This window comes from Podarcis melisellensis (assembly GCF_964234715.1).
Source record: "Podarcis melisellensis genome assembly, chromosome: 15".
NCBI classification, from domain to species: domain Eukaryota; kingdom Metazoa; phylum Chordata; class Lepidosauria; order Squamata; family Lacertidae; genus Podarcis; species Podarcis melisellensis.
The window spans coordinates 7,054,948-7,078,567 of record NC_138532.1 but is presented as its reverse complement, the minus strand read 5'-3'; the positions used below and the strand labels follow the sequence as shown (position 1 = coordinate 7,078,567).

The 23,620-nt window shown below is 45.7% G+C and overlaps 1 protein-coding gene and 1 long non-coding RNA gene across 3 annotated transcripts in view; both read left to right on the top strand.

Moving 5' to 3' along the window:
* LOC309358321 overlaps positions 1–23,620 on the top strand; it is a 59,375-nt gene that overhangs the window by 28,455 nt on the left and 7,300 nt on the right. The gene's annotated exons all lie outside the window — the stretch shown is intronic.
* Positions 1–23,620, top strand: part of LZTS1 (leucine zipper tumor suppressor 1) — a 43,348-nt gene that overhangs the window by 15,061 nt on the left and 4,667 nt on the right. The window contains exons 2-4 of one of the 2 annotated variants that reach the window (XM_081890965.1): positions 2,361–2,443; positions 14,746–15,227; positions 19,054–19,878. In XM_081890965.1, coding sequence (XP_081747091.1) covers positions 14,883–15,227; positions 19,054–19,878 — 1,170 coding nt within the window. In that variant the 5' untranslated portion in view covers positions 2,361–2,443; positions 14,746–14,882. The remainder of the gene's footprint in view (positions 1–2,360; positions 2,444–14,745; positions 15,228–19,053; positions 19,879–23,620) is intronic. The other variant, XM_081890964.1, reaches the window with a different exon arrangement.

Genomic DNA, 23,620 nt, shown 5'->3' with positions numbered 1-23,620 from the left:
CATGACCCGGAAGCTGTACGCTTGCTCCCTCGGCCAATAAAGTGAGATGAGCGCCACAACCCCAGAGTCGGCCATGACTGGACCTAATGGTCAGGGGTCCCTTTACCTTTACCACTGTATACTGCCATGTGAATGCACCCATTGTAATACTTTTATATTTATGTTTAACCCCCCCCCCCTGAGAAGTGGCATTAATGAAGCTGGCAAGTGTCTGTTTCTGCTCCCACCCTACCCTGAGCTTGTCGTTTCATTGGAGACTGCAGAAGGAAGGTACTAACTAATAGAAACTGCAGACACGGGCAGTTATGTAAGGCAGATAGGAGAGGTGTTATGGACAGACATCCACAGCCATAGAATTATGAGATTTCTGCCTTGCGTCCTGGCTGGGATGCATAGCCCAGCAGCACATTCTATCAAATCTTGATTGTTGAAGTCAATGAGTAGTACCAAGGAATCCAAATAAGTAGCACACAAAACACAAAAGGTCATGAAATGAAATGAGGTTGATAAGCAACAACGTAGAGTAAAATAAGATGGGCACCAGCAGCTTAAAAGATGTGGTCCTGTCAGAGATTCCAGGGAGTGCTTGGAATCAGTTCCTGGTGGATTTTGTTTGCTGCAGCGCAGTATTTGGCCACACTGAGAGTGAGAGATGCGTGTCGACCTGAGCGGAGTTGAGAGACGTGCAACTCCTGGCAGATTTTATAAGAAGGGTTCAGTAGAGATTTCACATATGCCACGACCATTAGAACAACCTGGCCACTATAAGGAAATTCTGCCCTTGGTACGTTCATTTTCCACCTCTCCATTTTGATTCTCTGGCCCCATAGCTGCACAAACTTATTATCCCAAAATACAGACGTGCTTTTACACTTGTAAGACTGGATGTTTTGCCATCTGTGGTACTTGAGGGTCGATTCCCAAAGATCCCGCCTGAGAAACGTCTTTGCCCCTGTGGAGACGGTAGCACCAAGACAGTGGCACACGTCCTCCTGTCTTGTACTGTCTACAAAGACCTGAGGAACGAGATCATCACCCCACTTGTATTAACCATCCCAGGGCGCTCAACCACTGCTACAATGCCCTTTCTTCTATCAGATCAAAATGAGCAGATATGAATATTATGAAAATGATTTATAGGTGGTACATGACCCGAGTCAAGCTTGCAAAGATTTATCACCTGCCTGATGATAAGTGTTGGAAATGTAAAGAGTCTGAGGGTACATTCTTTCACCTATGGTGGACGTGCCCAAAGATTAAGGCTTTCTGGGAGATGATATATAATGAACTGAAAAAGGTATTTAAATATACCTTCCTTAAGAAACCAGAGGCCTTTCTGTTGGGCATAATCAGCCAATTGGTGTTAAAGAAAGATAGAACGTTTTTTATGTATGCGACAACAGCAGCAAGAATACTCATCGCGAAGTATTGGAAGACACAAGATCTACCCACCTTGGAAGAATGGCAGATGCAATTGATTGACTACATGGAATTGGCAGAAATGACTGGCAGAATCCGAGACCTGGGAGAAGAATTATTGGAAGAGGACTGGAAGAAGTTTAAAGACTATCTGCAGAAACACTGCAAAGTTTATGAATGTTAAAACAATGTTGGATAGGGAAATAATATGGCATTAGTGATATAGTTTAAAAAAGTATGCAAAAATGCAACAGAAAAGGGTGAAAGACTAAAGTTATATTATGTCGAAAGTAAATAACATTTTAAAGGTGTTTAAGTATAAGGAGGAAAGATTGGAGACATAATAGAATGAATTTAATAATTAGAAATGAGATCTGAAAGAGGGTAAGGATTTGCTGTATCTGATTGGGTAAAGAGGAACACAAAAAAGGGAGGCGTGAGGAAGTCAAGAAAGGAAGCTAAGTATGATTTTAAAAGTTGGAGTTTTTATGTTTTGTATTTTGTTGGGTGGAATCTTATTTTTCTCTATTCTATTGTTCTGATTTGTTTTATATGTATCTTTGATTATGTTTTATTTCTTTTCACTTTTGTGGTAGTTATGTGTTTCTTCTTTTGTAAAAACCTAATAAATATATTTTTTTAAAAAAATGAGCAGATAACAGCAAAGGTTGCTAGGTTCATAGCTGGGGCAATCAGAAAAAGGGCCACTAACTGACTGCTGATTCAGGACTTTAAATTGTGCCCTTATATCAAATTTCCTTTTCTGCGTATACTGTAATGTTTTACTGTTGCTATGGCTATTAGCTAATGCAAATAAAGTTTTATCTATCTATGCCATGACCAAAGGGGTACAGGAGGACATGAGTCACTGACTCGAGCTTTCTGGAGTTGCAGGGGAACTTGTGCTTGTGGTTTGGGGTATTTGTGTATCTTCCCTCCAGGACTGATGGAGGAAGGACATTTAAACATGCCACCAGGAAGGCATACCCCAGCGTCTTCTCCTGCACTGTCTGCCAGGGATATCGTGAGTTTATAAAGTGGCAAGCAGCTTACCTTCCGAAAGGTGAAACTGTGTTAACGGAAGATTTCCCACATGATGGTGAAATTGCTCAAATGTGATTTTGAGCTCCAGTCCTATTTTCCCCCTGCGGGGAGGTTCGCTACCTAATTACTTAGAGGTGGGAAGGGAGAAATGGCAACCAATGCCTAGTTTCCATGGCAACCCCCGGGGCTCAGCTACTAACTTCTCCAATCTAAAATTAAACGGCTCTCCCCCCATCCGCCACTGCCACCCCTTCTTAATACTTAAAGCAGGTAATTTGCTGCAATGAGGACCCACGGGAGCACAGTCAGTGTCACCAACCAGATTGTTAGGTGTGAAGCTTAAGGCTCTCTAAATGGTCTCGCTGGATGCTCCCTGCCACAAAGAGTCTATGTAAAATGGGGCCACATGTTCTCCGCTTCTCTGAAAGGAGAGCTGCCCAACGCTTGGGCTACTCTACTTGGTTGCCTTTGGAACTGGAGAGTCGTTTGCATTTGTAATTATTATTTTTTATGAGCAATCGTACAAGCAGGACTTCTGGACAGAAGGCGCTCTGATTCCCCCATAAAGCAATTTCCCGGAGAAGGGAAGGACTCTATAGCTCATTGGGGGAGTACCTGCCTTCCTTGCAGGAAGGTTTGGGGTTCAGCTCCCAACATCTCCAGGTAGAGCTGGGGAAATCTGCTGTTGGAAACCCCAAAGGGCTACTGCCTGCTATTGTAGACTGGGCCAATGGTATGACTTCCACTCTGTGGCTGTCTGACTCCAGCTAAAAGTTTCCACATCATCTTGCTAATGCTTTTTTTTTTTTTAAAGTCTTCATAAAAATTCATCAGCATTTTAGTGCAAATTCCTCCTAATATGCACACTTTAGTAATCAATTTTGCATGAGAACAATTCATTTTTGTATGTTATTTTCACAAATACATGCATTTGTTTTCCCACACTCCCCTAGCGCACCCGTTATTTGATTGAAGAACCGTGTCACAAAATTGGGAGAAGTGCAAATTTTGAATGCTAGCAGTGTTTTGAAAATTACTAAGTGAAAATTACTAAGTTACCTACGTTAGAATAAACCAAAATTGAATTTCAACCCCAGTCCCTACTGTCACACCCTTCTGGCATCTGACTAAATAAGCTGAATCAAGGGTTATGTCCTGTCTTGCAGCTGGCTAAATAAGCTGCACTGGGCAATTGGTTGCTGCCCTCAGCAAGATAACCTTAAAGACTCCCTTATTGCCACAGAGGAAACACTTGAACAATACAGGAACTTGGAATATGAAACAAGGTGAGGCATGATGCAGATCTGTCAGTATACAAATGGAACCAAGGGGGAGTGGAACTTGATCTTTCCAACAACGAACCATAGTTTGGAACCAGTATGTATCCCCGTTTAGTTTGCCTTTATGTGGCTTGGCTGACCTGTTTTACACCTGCAACTTAGGGAATTGACTTACACCAGGCCAGCCTATTGATCTGTCTAGTTCAGTATAGTCTACTCTGACCTGAAGCAGCTCTTTGGGGTCTCAGAGGCAGAATGCCTTTCCCAATACTGGCTTCCTGGTCTGCTTTACAGGAGAAGCGAGGGATTGAACCTGAGGCATACTGCATGCTATGGAAATAGTTGCGTTTAAACATATTCCATCCAAAAGAGGGAGAAGCTTTACTTTAACTGATGAAAAGTAAAAGGTAAAGGTAAAAGGACCCCTGGATGGTTAAGTCCAGTCAAAGGCGACTATTGGGTTGCGGCGCTCATCTTGTTTTCAGGCCAAGGGAGCCGGCGTTTGTCCATAGACAGCTTTCTGGGTCATGTAGCCAGCCAGACTGGCGCAATGGAACACCGTGATGGAAACCAGAGTGCATGGAACCGCCGTTCATCTTCCTGCCACAGCGGTACCTATTTATCTGCTTGCACCAGTGTGCTTTCGAACTGCTAGGTTGGCAGAATCTGGGACAGAGCAACAGGAGTTCACCCCTTCACGGGGATTCAAACCGCTGACCTTCTGATCGGCAAGCTCAAGAGGCTCAGTGGTTTAGACCACAGCGCCACCTGAGTCCCATGAAAAGTAGCATTCTCAGGACGCCTGCCACTTCCTGTGAAGTAACCAAACATGGATTCCCAGGCCCCAAAGATCAGCAAACCCTTAAGAGGAAACAAAAGAAGCACAATTAGTGACAACTCAATTGCAGTATTAGTTGCACATCAGCTGGGGAAGGGAGAGGCTCCCTGTAATTAAATACACAGAAATCAACATCCTTCCCTGGCATATTTAGCTTATGGGGGTGTTCCCACTGTGCCACAAAGATGAAGGATGTTCCTGATGTGAGTGGGCCTAATGTTCTAGGGCTGAATCATTCTAGGGACTTAGATTTAGCATGCTGCAGTCTTTCTCTTCTCTCTGATCGTGATGAAAGTTGTTGCTTCATCAGAGGAAACGGAGAAAATCGGGGTCAGCCAATGCCGTGCCCTGCCAATGTTGTTGGGTCATGACACCAATAACCCCCAACCCTGCCATGCTAACAGGAGGGCTGGTGGGAGTGTGGTTCAAAACATCTGGTGAGCAGCACCAGCTTGGGAAAGTCCAATATAAGTTGACACGACGCAGGTGGAGAATTGGGCTCAAACTTCAGAAGCAGTTACTGCATTAGGAATCATATCCTAAGGCTGCTCCCTCTAATGTGTTTATTACACATAGAATCATAGAATTGTAGAGTTGGAAGGGACCCCAAGGGTCATCTAGTCCAACCCCCTGCCATGCAGGAATCTCAGCTAAAGCATCCATGACAGATAGCCATCCAACCTCTGGTTAAAAGCCTCCAAGTTCTTCCTGAAGTTTAATTGGAATCTCCTTTCTTGTAACTTAAAGCCATTGGTTCAAGTCCTGCCCTCCCAGGCAGGAGAAAACAAGCTTGTTCCTTCTTCCATATGACAGTCGTTGAGATATTTGAAGGTGACTATCATATCTCTTGTCATAGGCTATGCTAAATGTTTATCACTGATTTGTTTTAACATTGATAATTATTCATGTAGGTTTATATCCCCACTATTCAAGGCAAAATACCTTCACAAAGCAGCTCACAATATAGCAAATTGGGTCTAAATACCTTTTTAAAATGTTTTTTCAAAAATCAGTATTTTTTTTTTTATTTAACAGAATTTATATAAATTTATATAAATTCTAAATATTATGATCTCTCGATCTGTCTCAGCATAGACTGAGCCCTTCATTAAACTGGATGTTGGGCAAAGCAGGATGCCGGAGTAAGGAAAAGTCTACTTCATCTTAAAGCCGTAATGTCTGCATTAGTCAAAAATCCATGTTTGTTGTATAGTTTTAGAAGGGACATGGCTCTGGGTGCTGTAACGGAGGAGTGCCTGCACTTCAGAATTGTTCCACTGAGTTTGTAAACTGTGTGTGCACATTGCCACAGGTGTCGTCTTCAAAACTGCATTCTCTCTTGCATGTGAGAGTGAGGAAGGAAAGCGTTTGCTAAAACGGTGCCTGCCATCTGTAGCCTTCATGAGATGCTTAGCCTGTGTACACACCATCCATTTAAAGCACATTACTGTGCCCAAAGAATCCTGGGGACTATGGTTACTGTTGCAAAACTACGGTTGCCAACACCTTTAGCAAACTATAGTTTCTAGGATTCTTCGGTGGAAGTCATTGCTTTAAATGTCTGGTATGTGCACAACCTTCTGTTAAAAATAACATACAATCTTTGGGGCGGGGGAATGCTGCCCAGTTAATTGGGGGGGTGCCTTTTGGTCTTGGATTTATTCTTTTAAACCCCATGTTTGTTTGCATATCCTACCATAAAGACTTCTCATTCAATGGATGGAAATAAAATGCTGGTCCTCTGCTGCAGTTGTGTCAATTCCTAGCTCTGATCCTCGATGTCGGATCCATTCCTTGCTTTGATAATGAGGCCGCCAGTGGGCGTGGATTCTCCCAAACGCTCTTCATTGAACTAACATGAAATACGATGAACTCCCAGCCTCTTTGAGCAGCTGTAAGATGCAATTCAGTCTGAAGTGTTCTCTCTCACTTAATGACAGATCGCGGTGGTGCGTGTGGGTGTTTGTGCGGGTGTGCTTTGTGAATTCCCAACTGAATGCCCTGGCTGCCCACAATCAAAATAATCCCAAGCGAATGTCAGCAAAATGAATGAGGCTGATGAATTAGAGTGAATGAGTGTCTTGTAATGGGGGCTCTTCATCCACTCTGAAAGACAATTAGGCACCCGCTCACTCAATGGGGGCCTGTTTAAATTCATTTCCCACAATGAAAATGGAGAGCAGAGAAGAAGGGAGGATCTGCAATTCCCTCTATTGGGATGAGGGTCACTGGCATCTGTGGAATTGCCTGGGGTGCCCAAACTTTTTCAAAGAGGGCTGGATTTGATGAAGTGAACATGTGTGAGGGCCGACCAAAGAAGTTGTTTGGCTTTTTTTAGGATTTAAGTTGTTGAGCTTTTTTACAATGTTACCCCAAAGTTACGGAGCTTTTTTAAAGATTGAAGCTGTTGAGTTTTTTTTAGGATTTCCCCCCAGGAGATAGACTGCCACAGGGGCCAGATTAAACTGACCGGTGGGCCGGATTAGGCTCCTGAAGCGGACTTTGGACATGCCTGGACTCTAGGCTCACCGAGACCATATAACACTGGTCTTGAAAGACCTACACTGGCTCCCAGTACGTTTCCGAGCACAATTCAAAGTGTTGGTGCTGACCTTTATAGCCCTAAATGGCTTCGGTCCTGTATACCTGAAGGAGCGTCTCCACCTCCATTGTTCTGCCCGGACACTGAGGTCCAGCTCCAAGGGCCTTCTGGCAGTTCCCTCACTATGAGAAGCCAAGTTATAGGGAACCAGGCAGAGGGCCTTCTCTGTAGTGGCACCCACCCTGTGGAACATCCTCCCACCAGATGTCAAAGAGAAAAATAACTACCAAACTTTTAGAAGACAACGAAGGCAGCCCTGTTAAGGGAAGCTTTTAATGTTTAATAGGTTATTGTATTTTAGTGTTATGTTGGAAGCCGCCCAGAGTGGCTGGGGAAACACAGCCAGATGGGCGGGGTATAAATTATTATTATTATTAATTATTATTATTATTATTATTATTACTATTATTATTATTATTATTATTATTATTATTATTATTATTATATTTCTTCTCCTGGAACAGGCATCTCATGGGTTGTAAACAAATGCAGTCCTAGAACTCAGGGCCGTTCAGTGAAGCTGAATGTTGGAAGATCCTGGGCAGAAAAAACAAAGCACTTCTTCTTCACACGGGACATGGCTAAACTATGGAGTTTGCCCCCACAAGAATTCTTTCTCTAGTTATTTCTGAACGTTAAGAGGATTTAAAAGCATATCACAAAACAGCTACAAATCTGTTTTAAAAGCAATGCAAAACAAAACAAAACACGCATCTGAAGATAGGTGTTCACGTTGTATCATTTTTAAAACTAAGACATAGATATTATCATCCTGCTGGGAAAGATTGCCAAAACAAAGACATGTTCAGTTCTTTCCATGAAGTACGACCAGTGGTTGCCTGCTTTATCTCAGAGGAACAGGGGCAGCCATACCGAATAGTACTGTGAAGCAGGCTTCTGATATTTTGGGGGCTTGAAGGAGAAACTCCAAGTTGTGTGGTGATACAAAGCAGTTTCCTCTAAAAATGCATTTTGTACGTCCATTTCGCTATTTATATGCATTGTTATGCCTGCTTTACCCTAGTATGTCTGCTTTAGAGTGTATCGCTTGGCTGTAGAGCTGCGCTGCAAAATTCAGAGAAGTGTGAATGTTTCAGTCTGCATATTATTTCAGAGAGTGTGAGTTTCCCTAGAGGCAGCGTTCTGATATTTGTGCTTGAGCACAGAAATGAGCAGCGTGGCTTTCGGTGACCTTCTAACAAGCCCTGCATATGGCCTATTATCCTCCCCCTCCCCCTTTGCATTGATTAATTTCATTAACAGGCTCTTGAATATCCAGTTAAGGGTCATCCAGCTGGAAGCGAGTGCAGCTCCTGCCTCTCAGCATAGAGAATATGTTCCAGGCCCTGCCCCTTTTATTACAACCAGCTCTCTGCTCTCTAATATATATGCAAGGCCAGGTTCTCTTGGCTGCTAGGGATTCCATATGCTCACACCAGCACACTCTGTACCCACCAGGCTGGGCAGATAAAATCTCAGCGGTCTTCAAATCCCATTCTGGCACTTGCACACCGACACGTGTCCACACACCCCAATTTGCATCATAAAGGGTTAGCTCTTCGCGTGCTTCTTCCCCCTTCCCCGGGCCACTGTATCATAATGGGCTGTCAATACGGCAGGGCTGACGGCTGGGCAATCTCTTTGGCAGCTGGGACAAAGGCTTCTGTCATGCCCCAGCTGACAGGGAATAAGAAGAAGATAAGCCCGATCCCATTTTTATTTAATTGTCTTTAACCCTCCAAATCAGGCTAGGCTGGGGCCAGACAATGAGACAACTTAGTTCTGCTGTCTTAGAAAAGGCAAGAGGCGGAGAACGATCTCCATCCAGGGCTGGGAAATATTTGATGGAAATAGCACGGTCTGTGGACCATGGGCATTGCTTGGTTTGTTTTCTTTTATTTAAAAGCATTTGCGGACTGCTAAGTATTTTAAAAATCTCTTTAAGAGGTATAGTAAATTTAAAGGGACCCCTGACCATTAGGTCCAGTCATGGCCGACTCTGGGGTTGCAGCGCTCATCTCGCTTTATTGGCCGAGAGAGCCGGCATACAGTTTCCGGGTCATGTGGCCAGCAGGACTAAGCCGCTTCTGGCGAACCAGAGCAGCGCACAGAAACGCCGTTTACCTTCCTGTCGGAGCGGTACCTATTTATCTACTTACACTTTGACATGCTTTCGAACTGCTAGGTTGGCAGGAGCAGGGACTGGGAAACGGGAGTTCACCCTGTCGCGGGGATTCGAACCGCCGACCTTCTGATCGGCAAGTCCTAGGCTCTGTGGTTTAACCCACAGCGCGACCCATGTCCCTTCAAGCACGTAAAAGAGATTGTTAAAAGACATAAGAGCCCTGCTGGAACATGCCAAAGGACCTTTCAGTCCAGGATCCTGATCGCACAGCCAACCACATGCCTCTAGGAAGCCCGCAAACTGAATCTGAGTGCAAAAGCGTTCTCCGGAGTGTTAGAAATTAGCCAGGTGCTGGGTGCATTTTGCGACTGGCGCACGTCCTGTTGTGACCATGTGGAGATCTCTGGATGCCAGGCTGGTGACCGGCATCTCCACCTGACTGACGCCTCCAGCTTTCTTAAGCAGTAAGCAGAAGAGCTTGTTCACTGCATTTATTTTCCTCAAAGGAGTATGTGGTTCAACCCCACCCACCCAGTTAATCCCAACAGTGACCCTGTGAGGTAGGTTAGGAGGCTGTGACTGACTCCAAAATCAGCCAGTGAGCTTCAGGACTGATTGGGGATTTGATCCCTGATCTCCCAGCTCCTATTGTGGCGCTCTAACCACTACAGCATACTGGCTTCCTAGAGTACTTCCTCATGGGACAGCTCTATAAATTAAGTAAGTACTGTAAATACAGGGACGCAGGTGGCGCTGTGAGTTAAACAGAGTCTCGGGCTTGCCAATCAGAAGGTCGGCAGTTCGAATCCCCATGACGGGATGAGCTCCCATTGCTCGGTCCCTGCTCCTGCCAACATGGCAGTTCGAAAGCACGTCAAAGTGGATGTAGATAAATAGGTCTCGCTTTGGCGGGAAGGTAAACGGCGTTTCCGTGCGCTGCTCTGGTTTGCCAGAAGCGGCTTAGTCATGCTGGCCACATGACTCGGAAGCTGGCCAATAAAGCGAGATGAGCACCGCAACCCCAGAATCATTCAAAACTGGACCTAATAGTTAGGGGTCCCTTTACCTTTACTGTAAATACATATGGGGAATAAATATGGGGAAAGCAAAATGCTACTCAAAGAAGGACATTTTCCTTAAAGCTTGAATTTGTTTTATTCTGGATTGTTTTACTTGATTTAATGTGTTGCAAACCATTTTGAGATTTTTTTTTCATCGAAATATAAAGTGGTCTGGAAATGAATAATAAAAACAACTATGAATGTTACTGCAAAAAAAGGCACCTGGACATTCAGTTTTGACGACCATAACTTGCATTTAAGGTGCCGTTTGGCGATTAGCATAGATACCTGAGTTTCTAATGCAGGTACTCCCTGCCTGGGAGGAGCCTGCCAGGTATTCAGAGGCAAACATAGCCATTGCATCTAGTAGCCATTGACAGCCACCACAGGGGGTGCATGTTTTCATGCTTGCATGCCTTGGGCGCAGTGATCCTTGGTGTAAGCATGTCATCTGTCAAATGCTGGATCCAAAGTAAAGTCTACTAGAGCCAATGTCTTGATTAAGAATGACACAAGGGGGATAGGCATCCTTGGGTACCTGCTGAGGCCACCCCCACTGCTGCCCTTGCCTTTACTGCTTTTTCACCTGCCCTCTACAACGGCCCAGAGTGCCTTCCATCAGCTTCGGTTGGTGGCCCAGCCACGCCCCTATCTAGACAGGGATAGCCTAACTTCTGTTGTCTATTCTCTGGTAACCTCAAGGTTAGATTACTTCAATGAGTTATATGTAGGGCTGCCTCTGAAGATGGTTCAGAAACTTCAGCTAGTGCAGAATTCAGCAACCAGGTTGCTCACTGGTTTGAGCATATTACACTGATCCTGGTCCAACTGCATCGGCTACCAATTAGTTTCCGGGCCCAATTCAAAGTGCTGGTTTTGACCTATAAAGTTTTAAACGGCTCAGGGCCGCAATACCTCAAGGACCGCCGCTTTCCATATGAACCTCCCCAGACCCTGAGATCACCGTTTGACGCCACCCTTTCTGTGCCTCCTCCTTGAGAGGTCTGGAGGGTGGCAAAACGAGAACTGGCCTTCTCTGCAGTGGCTCCCCGTCTGTGGAATGCTCTCCCCAGGGAAGTTCACCTGGTGCCTTCATTATACATCTTTAGGTTCCAGGCAAAAATGTTCCTTTTTAACCAGGCCTTTGGCTGATCTGATTTACATCCTATTCCCTTTTAAAATGTGGGTGGTGTGTTTTTTGTGGGGGGCGGTTATTGGGTTGTTGTTTTTATTTTGATTATGTATTTTGTGGTTTTATATTTTGATTTTCTTCTGTGAACCACCCTGAGACCTCTGGGTATAGGCAGTATATAAATTAAAATGATGATGATGATGTAAGCAGCTAACTTCAATGTCTAAAATCCCTGGTAGAGGAGAAGGATTGTGAAATCACGTTAAGGGTAGCCAAATTCTGTGCGATTGCCATAAAACTTAGGGAACAAGCTGTGCTATCATAATGATTAAGGCCTTAAATGATAATTTTAGGTTATATGTTAGTGACTCAGTTTTAATTTATATATATTTTAACTGTTGCTATATCTGTATTGTCCCTGTTATACCTAATTGCAAATTCAAATGTATCCCTATCGTGTTTTATGACTTCCTTGATATTGTATGTGGGCTGGAACTGGTCTGTGACCGAAATAATAATGAATTAAAAAAATCAATAATGTAAGCAGTGAGGAGATGGACACCCCATCTTCTACTTTCTTTGTGCTCTGCCTACTTGGGTGGCTTGGACCCAGAGGGAAGAATAGGAGTGGTGCCTTGGAGAGCCTTTGGGCACATCCACCAGAGTATTGTGTACACTGGCTGGCCACAGCGTCCCAGGATTTCAGGTAGAGAGCCTCTCCCCTTTCCCTAAAGAGGAAGCCCACCTAGGGACTTCTCAGAACCTGAAGCCATTCTAGTGAACGACTGTAGCTTTAAGGGAAAGGGCTGCAGATCACCAGTAGAGCATCTTCTTTTGCATGCAGGAGGTCCCAAGTTAAGTCCTTGGCATGGGAAGGTAGCGCTGCCTGAAATCTTTACGGTTTGTGTTGACCGGGGCCAACCTGCTGACTGCAGGACGAAAGCGCTGGGAAGGGCCACAGTACAGTGGCAGAGCATCTGTCCTGCAAAGAGGAGGTCCTAGGTTCAATCCCTGCGGTATTCTCCAGCTGGGGGTTGGGAAAGACTCCTGCCTGCGATCCTGGAGAGCCATTGCCAGATAATACTGAGCTCGATGGACCAATGGTCTGACATAATGCAACTTCCTTGCAGTGCTGGTTAGGCTTGATGGAAGTTTGGCACATTAGCTACCCCTAGTGTAGAAGAAGAAGAAAACTGAATTGGATGGACCAGCTGTCTTGAGGCAGCCTCCTCTATTCCTCTGTGAACATGTTAAGAGGCAGTTGTGAGGAGCAGAGAAGTGGGGAGGTGGCGAACAAAAAAATCTATGACCAGAACCAGGTCCAAAAGTGAGCAAGCAGGAGGGGTCTCTGTTCTGCAGTTTCCTCTTCCCAATGATATTTTTCTGCCATCAGTCACAGCCGCCCTTTCCAGCTTCCTCTGCAAACTTTATCCTCCCCACACAGACTTCTGCAGCTGCAACAGGCCTACAAGACTTGTAAATATATATATATATTTGGGTGGGATGCTGGCAGCAGGGTGGGGGACAGTGGTGGAAGGAAAGGGGGGGCGGATTTTCTTTTGTACTGCCATTTTGTCTACATTCCAAAGTTGTGTGTGGGGAGAGAGAAAGCAGAAACAAGGCTCAGTCCCTGCCAGGGAGATGAAGACAGCCTCCCTAACGCCCACAGTATGGAGAGAAGAAAAGCTTTTAGTGGTTTTTAGTGAGCAGCAGCGATTGGAGCAGCTTCCGTTCCATCTCCCTGCTGCAATGAATCAGCCTCCAAAACACGCCCCCCCTTTCCACCCCCTCCCCTTCTGCAACGCACCTGGATGGAGGTCATTTTGATTCTGTGCTGATTTTGACCCACCTGCAACTCTGCGCCACCCTCCTTAACCTTTAGGTGTGCACCAGGAAAGCATTTCCTTCTTTCCCTCACCAGTTGAGAGGCACACCGGATCGATTGAGGGGCTTTAAAGCCCCAGGGAAAGGGGAAATATATAGGGTACCAGCGCTGAGCTGTAATCACGGCAGTGACACACTGTGCCTTTGAGAAACGTATACAAGACATGAGTTGTAATTAAGAACAGCAGCACCATCCATGTTGCAGCAAATCAAAATGTGCTGAATGTTGTAGGGGAAGCGCAGAGCAAGGGGCTTATTTGGGAATAAAGTTGAAACTACCGTGGCTAAGCTTCACTCTAGAGCTTTGTTTATGAAGCTTTGATTCAGGGGGAGGAGAGAGGAGGGGAAGGGGAGGGAGGGGATCTCTACCAGCAACAGGCTTTTCATTGGAGTTGGTTGCCCAGAATGAGTGATGGGCAAATCTGTCAGTTTTGGTTCCTCTTAGTTTCTCATTTTTCAAGTCTTATATTTTTGGTCCTAATATCCACTTTTTAATGCACCTTTGTCTAAGATACACAAATTTTCAAAGCAATTTCCTCTAAAATTTCCTCTAAAACCACATTTTTGTATGTTATTTTCACTAATATATGCATTTTTGTACACATTGCCTGGTTGGAGAACTTTATTACAAGAATCAGAGAAAAATCAGTTTCTAAGGATGGCTGTGCTTTGGTTTGCATAACGCTTTAAAAAAAGACAGTGTTATGCCCTGCAGGTGCTGATGGACGCTTCATCACCCCTGACTATCAAATATGTTGGCTAGAGGGCAAAAAAATTGGTTACTCCTTATATATCTTGACTTTACACAGCTTGTTTAAATTCTGGCTGGCCTTTTCAGGACCATGGAGAGCTCCCAGTAAGTTGGCTGTTGCTCCCTGCACATTCTAAATCACAAAGGCATGTTGCTTCAGCCAAGATCTCGAGTTATCAAAAGCAATGCCTGTTCTGCGATTGGCAGCACCATACTGACAGAGCTGACCATGGTCTTTGCCCAGTTCCAGAACCAGGGAAGACACCACTGGGTATTCATACTCAGAGTCTGAGGAAGGCAAAGGAATGTTCCTGAGGTTGGGAGGAGACATTAAAGATTCCCTACTTTGTGGGACATCCTGTATCTCTTCCTCATTGGCCTCTTTCCAACAGGAAGTGGGGTTCTGGGGTTTGCCACTCTCATTTATCAGTTGGGATGCCAAGTCTGAGATATGGTGACTTACCCAACACCATATGATGTGTCAATGACAGAGGTGGGACTTGGATTTAAGTTTCCTCCATATCCATTGTGACTGTTTTCTGAGCGGACTTATGTTAGGCACCTTGACCCATTCTCACCAATCCTCATTTCTTTCTCACCTTTTCTCAGGTTTATTGCTCCTTGGCACAGCAAGGCTTCTGCTATGACCACAACACCAGCCTTTTCTCCTGACAGTGAGGACATTCTCTTAGAAGACCCACCCAGGGTGCCCTCCCTTCTGTGCATGCCCTTCACCCAGGACCATCATGGGAAGTGTCAGTAGCCTGATCTCAGGCCACAGCTTCCATAGCAAGCACTGCCGGGCATCCCAGTACAAACTGCGCAAGTCTTCCCATCTGAAGAAGCTGAACAGATACTCAGACGGACTGTTGAAATTTGGCTTCTCTCAGGAAACTGTCCACAATAAGTCCAGCTCCAAGGGCAACAAGAATGAGGACTTTTTTTACATCAAGGTCAACCAGAAGGCTCACCGGACGGACTACACCCCGCTGTCTGGGGGGGAGCTGGGAGGCCAGGCTGGGAGGAGCAGCGTGGACTATGGCACCCCGACGCCACCCAAACTGAAGCCAGTCTCCAACCAGATAGAACTAGTGAGTTGCATGAAACCTGGCCAGTGTATACCAAAAGATCTCACTTGTGCTAACTGAAGAAGAACGCTGGTGGATCAGGCCAAAGGCCTGTTCCGCCCAGCATCGTGTTTTCCACAGTAGCCAACTAGATGTCTTGGGGAAACCCACAAGTAGGACACAAGGGCCGTCGCTGTCTCCCACAGTTCTCCCCCAAGAACTGGTCATTTACAGGGGCCCTGCCTCTGAACCAAGGCTCTGACACAGAGAAAGAAAAGATGTCCATTACCCTGATGTCTTTCTTAGGGGCTTCTGGTTGGCTACTGTGGCAAAAGAGGAAGCTGGACTAAGTGAATTATTGGAGAGATCCAGCCAACCTTTTCTTACATGCTTGTGTAAAGATGTGGTCTGGTTGAGTGGTAGTACAATTTGTGCTTGCAAACATGCACAACCAACCTTCTCAATATGTTCAGATCCAGGACCCATCTTTAATTGCAAGATGCATTTTGGGGGGTGGGGAGTTACCCTGTATTTATATGGTGGTGGTGCTGCTGCTGTTGGGACCCATGACCCAGTGCATTGGGGGCTGACCCACCCAGCTGATCAGTGAATTAAGTTAACTAATGGTTGACAACAACATATGGTTGGTTTTATTTATTGATTCATCCTTACCTTAATGTACAGTGGTACCTCGGGTTACAGACACTTCAGGTTACAGACGCTTTAGGTTACAGACTCCGCTAACCCAGAAATAGTACCTCGGGTTAAGAACTTTGCTTCAGGATGAGAACCGAAATCGTGTGCCAGCGGCGCAGTGGCAGTGGGAGGCCCCATTAGCTAAAGTGGTACCTCAGGTTAATAACAGTTTCAGGTTAAGAACGGACCTCCAGAACAAATTAAGTTCTTAACCTAAGGTTCTACAGTCTTTCTTCTACTGTGGAATGCAAGGTAGCATAAATGTTCTTTCTAGGCTTCCACCCATCCTGCCATTGACCAGACCCAGACCTGCTTAGTTTCAGGAAAGTGTTGACTTTGTGTGCCTTAAATCTGTTTTTAGAAACAACCACCACCAAACAGAAGATTTAATCAACTGACATGATGTCCCGCCATGCCTGCTGGTTTCTGTGCCATGGCTAATGCCTGTAGTCAGCAGCAAATCGCTATGTTCTGCCTCTTCTCTTAGAGACAGAATGCTAGGAATTGGTGGAAACAGCAAGTTAGTAGAGCCCTGTCGCCCTCAGGTCCTGCTTTGGGTTTTCCCAAAGGCAACTGGTTGGCTGCTGTAAGAACAAGGTGTTGGACTAGGTGGGCCTTTGGCCAGATCCAGCAGGACTCGAACTATGTTCTTTTGTTCTTCTCTCTTAAAGCACCACCCCCTCCGATCCCCATGCCTGCACTCTTTCCTTCCTCTGTACTGCCCTCTCTCCTTTGTATTGCATCTTTGAGGCTTTCCATATTGGCTCATTCCTTACCACACTGTTGTAAGAACTTAGGCCAGTGACTTATCTGGTCCAGCATCCTGTTCTCACAGCAGCCCACCAGATGCCCGTAGGAAATGTGCAAGCAGGATCTGAGCCCTCTCTCCTCCTGTAGCTTCCAGCAACTGATATTCACAAGCATTGCTGCCAAAAACTGCATCCTTTGCCTTCCCCACCTCCATTCTGCCTTTTGCTGAGGGACTACCTTTCTCACCCCTTCCCGTACACTCCACATCTCTTCTCTTAGTCCTCTCCTGTTCCCCTTCCTTTTTATTGGCTGCTCTTTTGTAGCTCCCCCTCTCCTTGCCCCTCCACTGTCTTTCATCCTGCAACTGAGGACTGGATCCGTTCCCAGATCCCTGGTGCCCACAAGAACAACACCAGTAGCAGGCAGGGCAGCTCACAGCCATTCCTTGCCAGCCTTCCTTCCGGGAAGAAGACAGCCAGACTGAGCCCCTCCTCCAGCTAACCCTGTGCCTTTAAAAGGTAAAGGGGACCCCTGACCATTAGGTCCAGTTGTGGCTGACTCTGGGGTTGCGGCGCTCATCTCGCTTTATTGGCCGAGGGAGCCGCTTACAGCTTCCGGGTCATGTGGCCAGCATGACTGAGCCGCTTCTGGCGCATCAGAGCAGCGCATGGAAACGCTGTTTACCTTCCCACCAGAGCAGTACCTATTGATCTACTTGCACTTTAACGTGCTTTCGAACTGCTAGGTTGGCAGGAGCAGGGACCGAGCAACGGGAGCTCACCCCGTTGCGGGGATTCGAACCACCAACCTTCTAATCGGCAAGTCCTAGGCTCTGTGGTTTAACCCACAGCGCCACCCGCATCCGTCCTATGCCTTTAGTGTTTCCCTTAAGATCTGTACAGTGGAAGGGAACTGCACGCTGTGGGGCTGTCATGTCTTTACAGTCATACCTCATGTTACGTCCGCTTCATGTTACGTTCTTTCACGTTACGTCCTGCGGCGACCCGGAAGTACTGGAAAGGGTTACTTCCGGGTTTTGCCGCTTGCGCAGAAGCGCAAAATGATGTCACACACATGCACAGAAGTTGCGAATTGCAATCCACGCGTGCGCAGATGCGCTGCTGCGGGTTGTGTGCTTTTCATGTTGCGAACGGGCCTCCGGAACGGATGCCGTTCGCAACCAGAGGTACCACTGTATCTATTTACAAGAATTCAGATCATTACAGTTCCCAAGTAGAGCTTTGCAGTTGTTTGAATGTAGCATGTAGCATTCAAAGAGGGCTGAGAAACCACAGGTCCAGGGGCCCTTCCACACCCTTGGAATTCTTCTCAGGTCATGCACCTCAATGGGCCTGCTTTACCCCCACCCCCATGTTTTGGCCTATGTGGGACATGCTCTTGAACTTTGATAATGCTTCTATCTTGCCTGGATGGAGAACAGAGAGGTGGGTGTGAGTGCCGGTAGAGACTAGTCTAGTACACAAAGGCAAAATTTCACCCACTACTGGCATGTGGCCCTTGGATCATTGCCCAGAAAGGAATGTGGACCTTGATCTGAAAACTATTTTGCACTCCTGATTAAAAGCAATCAAGCAATCAGTAGTGTCATACTGTGCACATTTTATCGAATTCTCCACTACTAAATATTTCGGTTTAACTTCTTTGAGCTATTAGAAAAATAGTTCTTTTCCTCTTGATTCTCATATTTCATTGGAAATGTTTCAGTAAAACAAAGTAAAGTGGAAAAAATAAAAAGGAAACAAAAAAGAAGGAAAATATTTCAGATACAAAGAAGAGAGAGAAAACCAACACGGTATATTCTTTTGAAAAGTTTTCCTTGCTAAATATGTCAAATAAACATGTCAAATCAGACCTCCATTGACCAAATAGTTTTAAGGTGGTTGTCCCATCCCCGTCCCCCTGTGACGCCTTTTCTCTGGCATAGGTGAAAAAGGACCAAGTGTTGGAAACTCCTGTGCCCCCAGTAAAAAAAATTAATATGCTTTTTATTAGTTTTCTTACACACACAATAAATTAACAAAAATGATAAAATACAGTAATAAAAACATACATCCATAAATCCATACGTTCTTTCAAAAGAACTTATGCCACCATATTATTAATTCCCAATTCCTTATCTTCCCCAATAGGCTTTTGTCTTCCTCAAAGCAGGTCTGTCTTATCCATTTAATAAACTGCTTCCTTAATCATTTTGCCCTTTCTTCTGTTATCTGAATACTATACTTATAATCCATATTGTGGTTTGTGAAAATTAATCAAAGCTTGTCCAGGTTTTAACTTGAGGGCACTTTATAAATTTCTCACTCCTTTTTGAACTTTTGGTTTGGCTGTCTCTGTCACCTTTGCCAGTCCCAGTAACTACCCAGTTTCTTTTTCCCCGCAGGCCACTGACAAGAGTGCTACGAGGCCCACAGCCTTCAAGCCTGTTCTCCCTCGCTCCAGCACAGTCCTCCACTCTTCTCCAGAGCACGGCAACCATGTTCCCCAGAAGCTCCAATCGCAGGAGAAAGCCAAGGATCCGGACGCTAAGCCTGCTCTGTGCTCCGGAGGACTGTCAGACTCAGGACGAAACTCCATGTCTAGCCTCCCCACGCACAGTACAGCCAGCAGCTATCAGTTGGACCCCCTTGTTGCTCCCGTGGGACCCATCAGCCGATTTGGGGGCTCTGCCCTGAACATCACTCAGTGCGCCATCCTGCAGGACAGTAACATGATGAGCCTGAAGGCCTTGTCCTTCTCGGATGGGGGCACCAAGATCCTGAACCCTGGCAAAATGTCTGCTGCTCCCCACCCGGGCGAGAAGAACTCCTGCGTCCGCTCGCCCATCTCCACGGAGGAGTCGGCCATCCAGGAGTTGGAGCAGAAGCTTCTGGAGAGGGAGGGGGAGCTTCAGGAGCTGCAGTGCAGCTTTGAGGAGAAGGAGATCACCTCCTGCCAAAGCTACGAGGAAAAGCAGAGGCGCTGCAGGGACGAGATGGAAGGGCTGAAGCAGAAATGCAACAGCAGGCTCAAGCAGGCGTCGCAGAAGAGCCACAGGACCCAGCAGCTGCTGCAGCTGCAAGTGTTCCAGTTGCAGCAGGAGAAGCAGCAGCTCCGGGAGGAACTGGCCAACCTGATGAAGGAGCAGGACCTCCTGGAGGCCAAGCTGAGGTCCTATGAGAAGGAAAAGACCAACTTTGCCCCAGCGCTGGAGGAAACTCAGTGGGAGGTGAGGCCCAGCTCCATCCTAATAGGGAAAAGCTTGCGCCACCATGGGGTGGGAATGTGTTGTACATGGGTACACAGAGGGAGTAAAGGATGTGTTGCCACCACAAGTCAGGCAAGCGTACTGTCAGATGTCAGTGGTGGTTGCTCGTGAGTAACCAGGCAGGACTCCGACCTGTCTTTAACAGGTTTTATTTTGGTGCAAAAACTATTCACAGTGCAGAACCATCAGTTCATGTCTGCCTCAATCGCTAGCAGAATCCGGGAGTGGCCATTTCCAGGTCCTCCCTCAACATAAGAACTTAGCCACCCCCAGCCACTTCCTTCCTTCTTTGCGTTTTACTCCTCTGGGCAAGGTGGGTGATGGAAGAGGCGTGTTTCCCTCCTGGCTGGCTTGACCAGGAGCGGTGCTGAGGCTCCCCGCAGTATCCTCTAGCCCCTTCCCCTCCTTTACCCTGGAGGTATGGCTTTCCCCATTGCAGGAAGAGGCTTCGGAAGATTTTCAGAAGCTCCCTGTATCCCAACTGCCTCCCTTCTGCCTCCCTTCCCTGTTCCGATGGCAGTCCCCTGACACGTACGTACCAAAATGGTGTTCGCATAAGTTTCATCTAAATGGGCTGGCCTGAGCCAATGAAAGGACCTCTTCCTGTTATGCAGCTACACCCTTTGGTATGTCACAGTCATAAAAAGAATCGTAGGAAACATTGTCAGTTCTTTCGTTGATGTAATATTCATTATCATCATCACCATCACTTTCATTGGGTTGAAACCAACAGGAGTCATGGTTGACTCACTGAAATTTATGGACATGACTAACTTGGGTCCATTAACTTCAGTGGTTGTGCTGAAAGTTTGCTGATTACTTTTTTGGAATGAAATATTTCTGTGTTTATACAGTCATTTAATTGCATTGGAACAAAAATCAGGAGAGCACTAGAGGTTCATAATTCAATGAAGAGCTAGTTGTTTAGCACCATCACTCTGCACGGTGCTTTACAGAGTTCGAGAGGGAAGGTCCCTGCCCCCAGGAGCTTACAAACTTCAACCTAGAAGAGGAGAGAAACAGAGGCAGAGGTTAACAGAGAAGCAACATGTGGCAGTGCCCCTTACACATGCTTAGGCTGAGTTATAGCAAGACAGAGAACTAGGCAGTTGTGCTAAAGGTTTCACCAAAAAAGATTGATTTTAAGGAGGGGTTGAATTAATTAATGTAGCTTCATGCTCTACAAATCCATGGCATACCTCAAGAAGTCATATTCAGGCCACGTTGAAATGAACGAAGCAACTGCATTTTGCCTTCATGTTATAATGCATGAACATGAAACATATGCAGGATTAACTGTCTTTGCTTTCTGAAAAAGAACCGGAAAATTGCCTGCTATTCCCACATAATGAAACCAAACACATCATATCATAGTTTAGGAGGCCTTTTCCTTAAAGATCACTTTGTTCTTAAGCAGTCCTACTTGGGGTTAATGTTAGGATTGCTGCATCCAAGTTAAGTTACCCAAATACATTTTGTGCAGTCATGCAAATTTCCCAAGGTGAGAGCTGTAAATGGCAAATATCTGAAATGGGCGAGGGACCTCAGGCCTGGGGCTGCAGCCTTCCAGTCCCCTCTATTTGGCCCTCAGGCTTTTGCCTGGCTGGAATATGCCCCTGTATTGGGATAATATCTCTTCCTTGCCTGGAAGACAGATGGAGAGCTGTTGTTGGTGGGTGCACAACACATCTAAAAGCACACTTTTCTTTAGAAACCTCCAACTTTTGATTCACTGTACAATAATTTACGCTTCGTCTACTTTCCCCACATTTGCTATGCAGCCCCCCAAGAAGGGAATATGGCCCTTGGGCTGAAAAACCCCAATCTAAAGTTAAATTTCAGGTCTCTTAAGATGCTTTTGTTGAATTGAGAATGCAGGGCTTAGAAGTGCTCAGTGCTTGGAGAATGCAGGGCTTGAAGGTCTGAAAATGCAATGCTTTTAGAGGGTTAGGCTTCAACTGGGAGGGTGGCCTTGGGTCAGTAGTTGTCTCTTAGCCCAACCTACCTCAGAGCACTTTTGTGAGGATAAAGAGAAAGGCACTGCAGATGTAGTCCTGAGTTCTCTGGCAGAAGGGTGGCATCAAAATGTAATAAACAAATGCTGTAGCATTTTGACGATTCCACACACCCCACGTCACCATCTTAAAAGGTCTAGACAGGACAGCATTCTGTATTGGCTATTCCAATTATTGACCGCCTTTTACCAGGAGAGTTTAAAATCCAAAGAATATTTGGGTTTTATTTGGAAACGGAATAAACTGCTAATAAAATTAAAATGTGGTTTTTCGGCGACGGTATGATTTTACTTGTATTGTTTGTATCCTTCTACCCCAATTTTACTGATTCTGTTGGCTGAATCATCTCCAGATGATACTCCCAGAATAAAAAGGGGATTTCAAAAAACAAAAAACCATACCACAGAAAGCTACTGTGCAGCACTGTTGAAATTTTAACCATAGAAAGAACTATGCAGCACTGACTTCAGCTGCCCCTTTAGAGGGGGGGGGGCGGATTAAGTAGACTGGGGAAGTGCCTCATTTATCCATTTTCCGCTGCTTGAAATCGTATTAAAAAGCTTGGTGCTTTTTGGAAACGGAGTCTGTCAGCCTAGCCTGCCTCACAGCATCGAGTTCAGTTAAATACACACTGGTGAGGGCCGGCCCTACCATTAGGCAGTTAGGTGCTAAGTCAGGGCAGGAAGCCTTACTCAACTGCAAGGGTCACATTTCCTTCTGGGCAACCTCCCAGCAGGGTGATGGTGGGCGGAGCCTCAGGCAAAAGTAGGCGGAGCAACATATGTAAATTTTACCTGTGTGCAGGAGACTAGTTTCTACACCCATTCACACAAACCTCTCTCCTTCCCTCATCCAGGGTTGCAAGCAGCATTAGAAACTCAGGTACATCAGGCAATCGCCGAATGGCACCTTAAACCTTGGTTACGGTCACCACAAGAGTGTGTCTAGGCACCTTTTTTCTCCAATGAAATTTGCTCTTCTTCATTTCATTTCTACAACGCTTTATATACGTTTCCGAGCACAATTCAAAGAGTTGGTCCTGACCTTTAAAGCCCTAAACGGCCTTGGCCCAGTAGACCTGAAGGAGCATCTCCACCCCCATTGTTCAGTCCGGACACTGAGGTCCAGCTCTGAGGGCCTTCTGGCGGTTCCCTCACTGCGAGAAATGAGGTTATGGAGAAACAGGCAAAGGGCCTTCTCGGTAGTGGTGCCCACCCTGTGGAACGCCCTCCCATCAGATGCCAAGGTAATAAACAACTATATGACATTTAGAAGACATCTGAAGGCAGCCCTGTTTAGGGAAGTTTTTAATGACTGATGTTTTAATGTATTTTTAATCTTTTGTTAGAAGCCGCCCAGAGTGGCTGGGGAAACCCAGCCAGATGGGCAGGGTATAAATTATTATTATTATTATTATTATTATTATTATTATTATTATTCTATTTTAAAGAAATAATTTCAAAGCTGTTCACAATACGTTAAAATATCAGATAAAGCAATCCAGAATAAAACAAATTCAAGCTTCCAGGAAAATAGTTCAGATCCTTCTCTAAGTGACATTTCGTTTTCCCCACATTTGTTTACCTGCTTAATTTCTATAGCTGCCCCATAGCAGAAAGACTCTAGGAGGCCAGTGTGGTGTAGAGGTTAGAGTGTCAGGCTAGGATCTGGGAGTTCAGGGTTCAAAT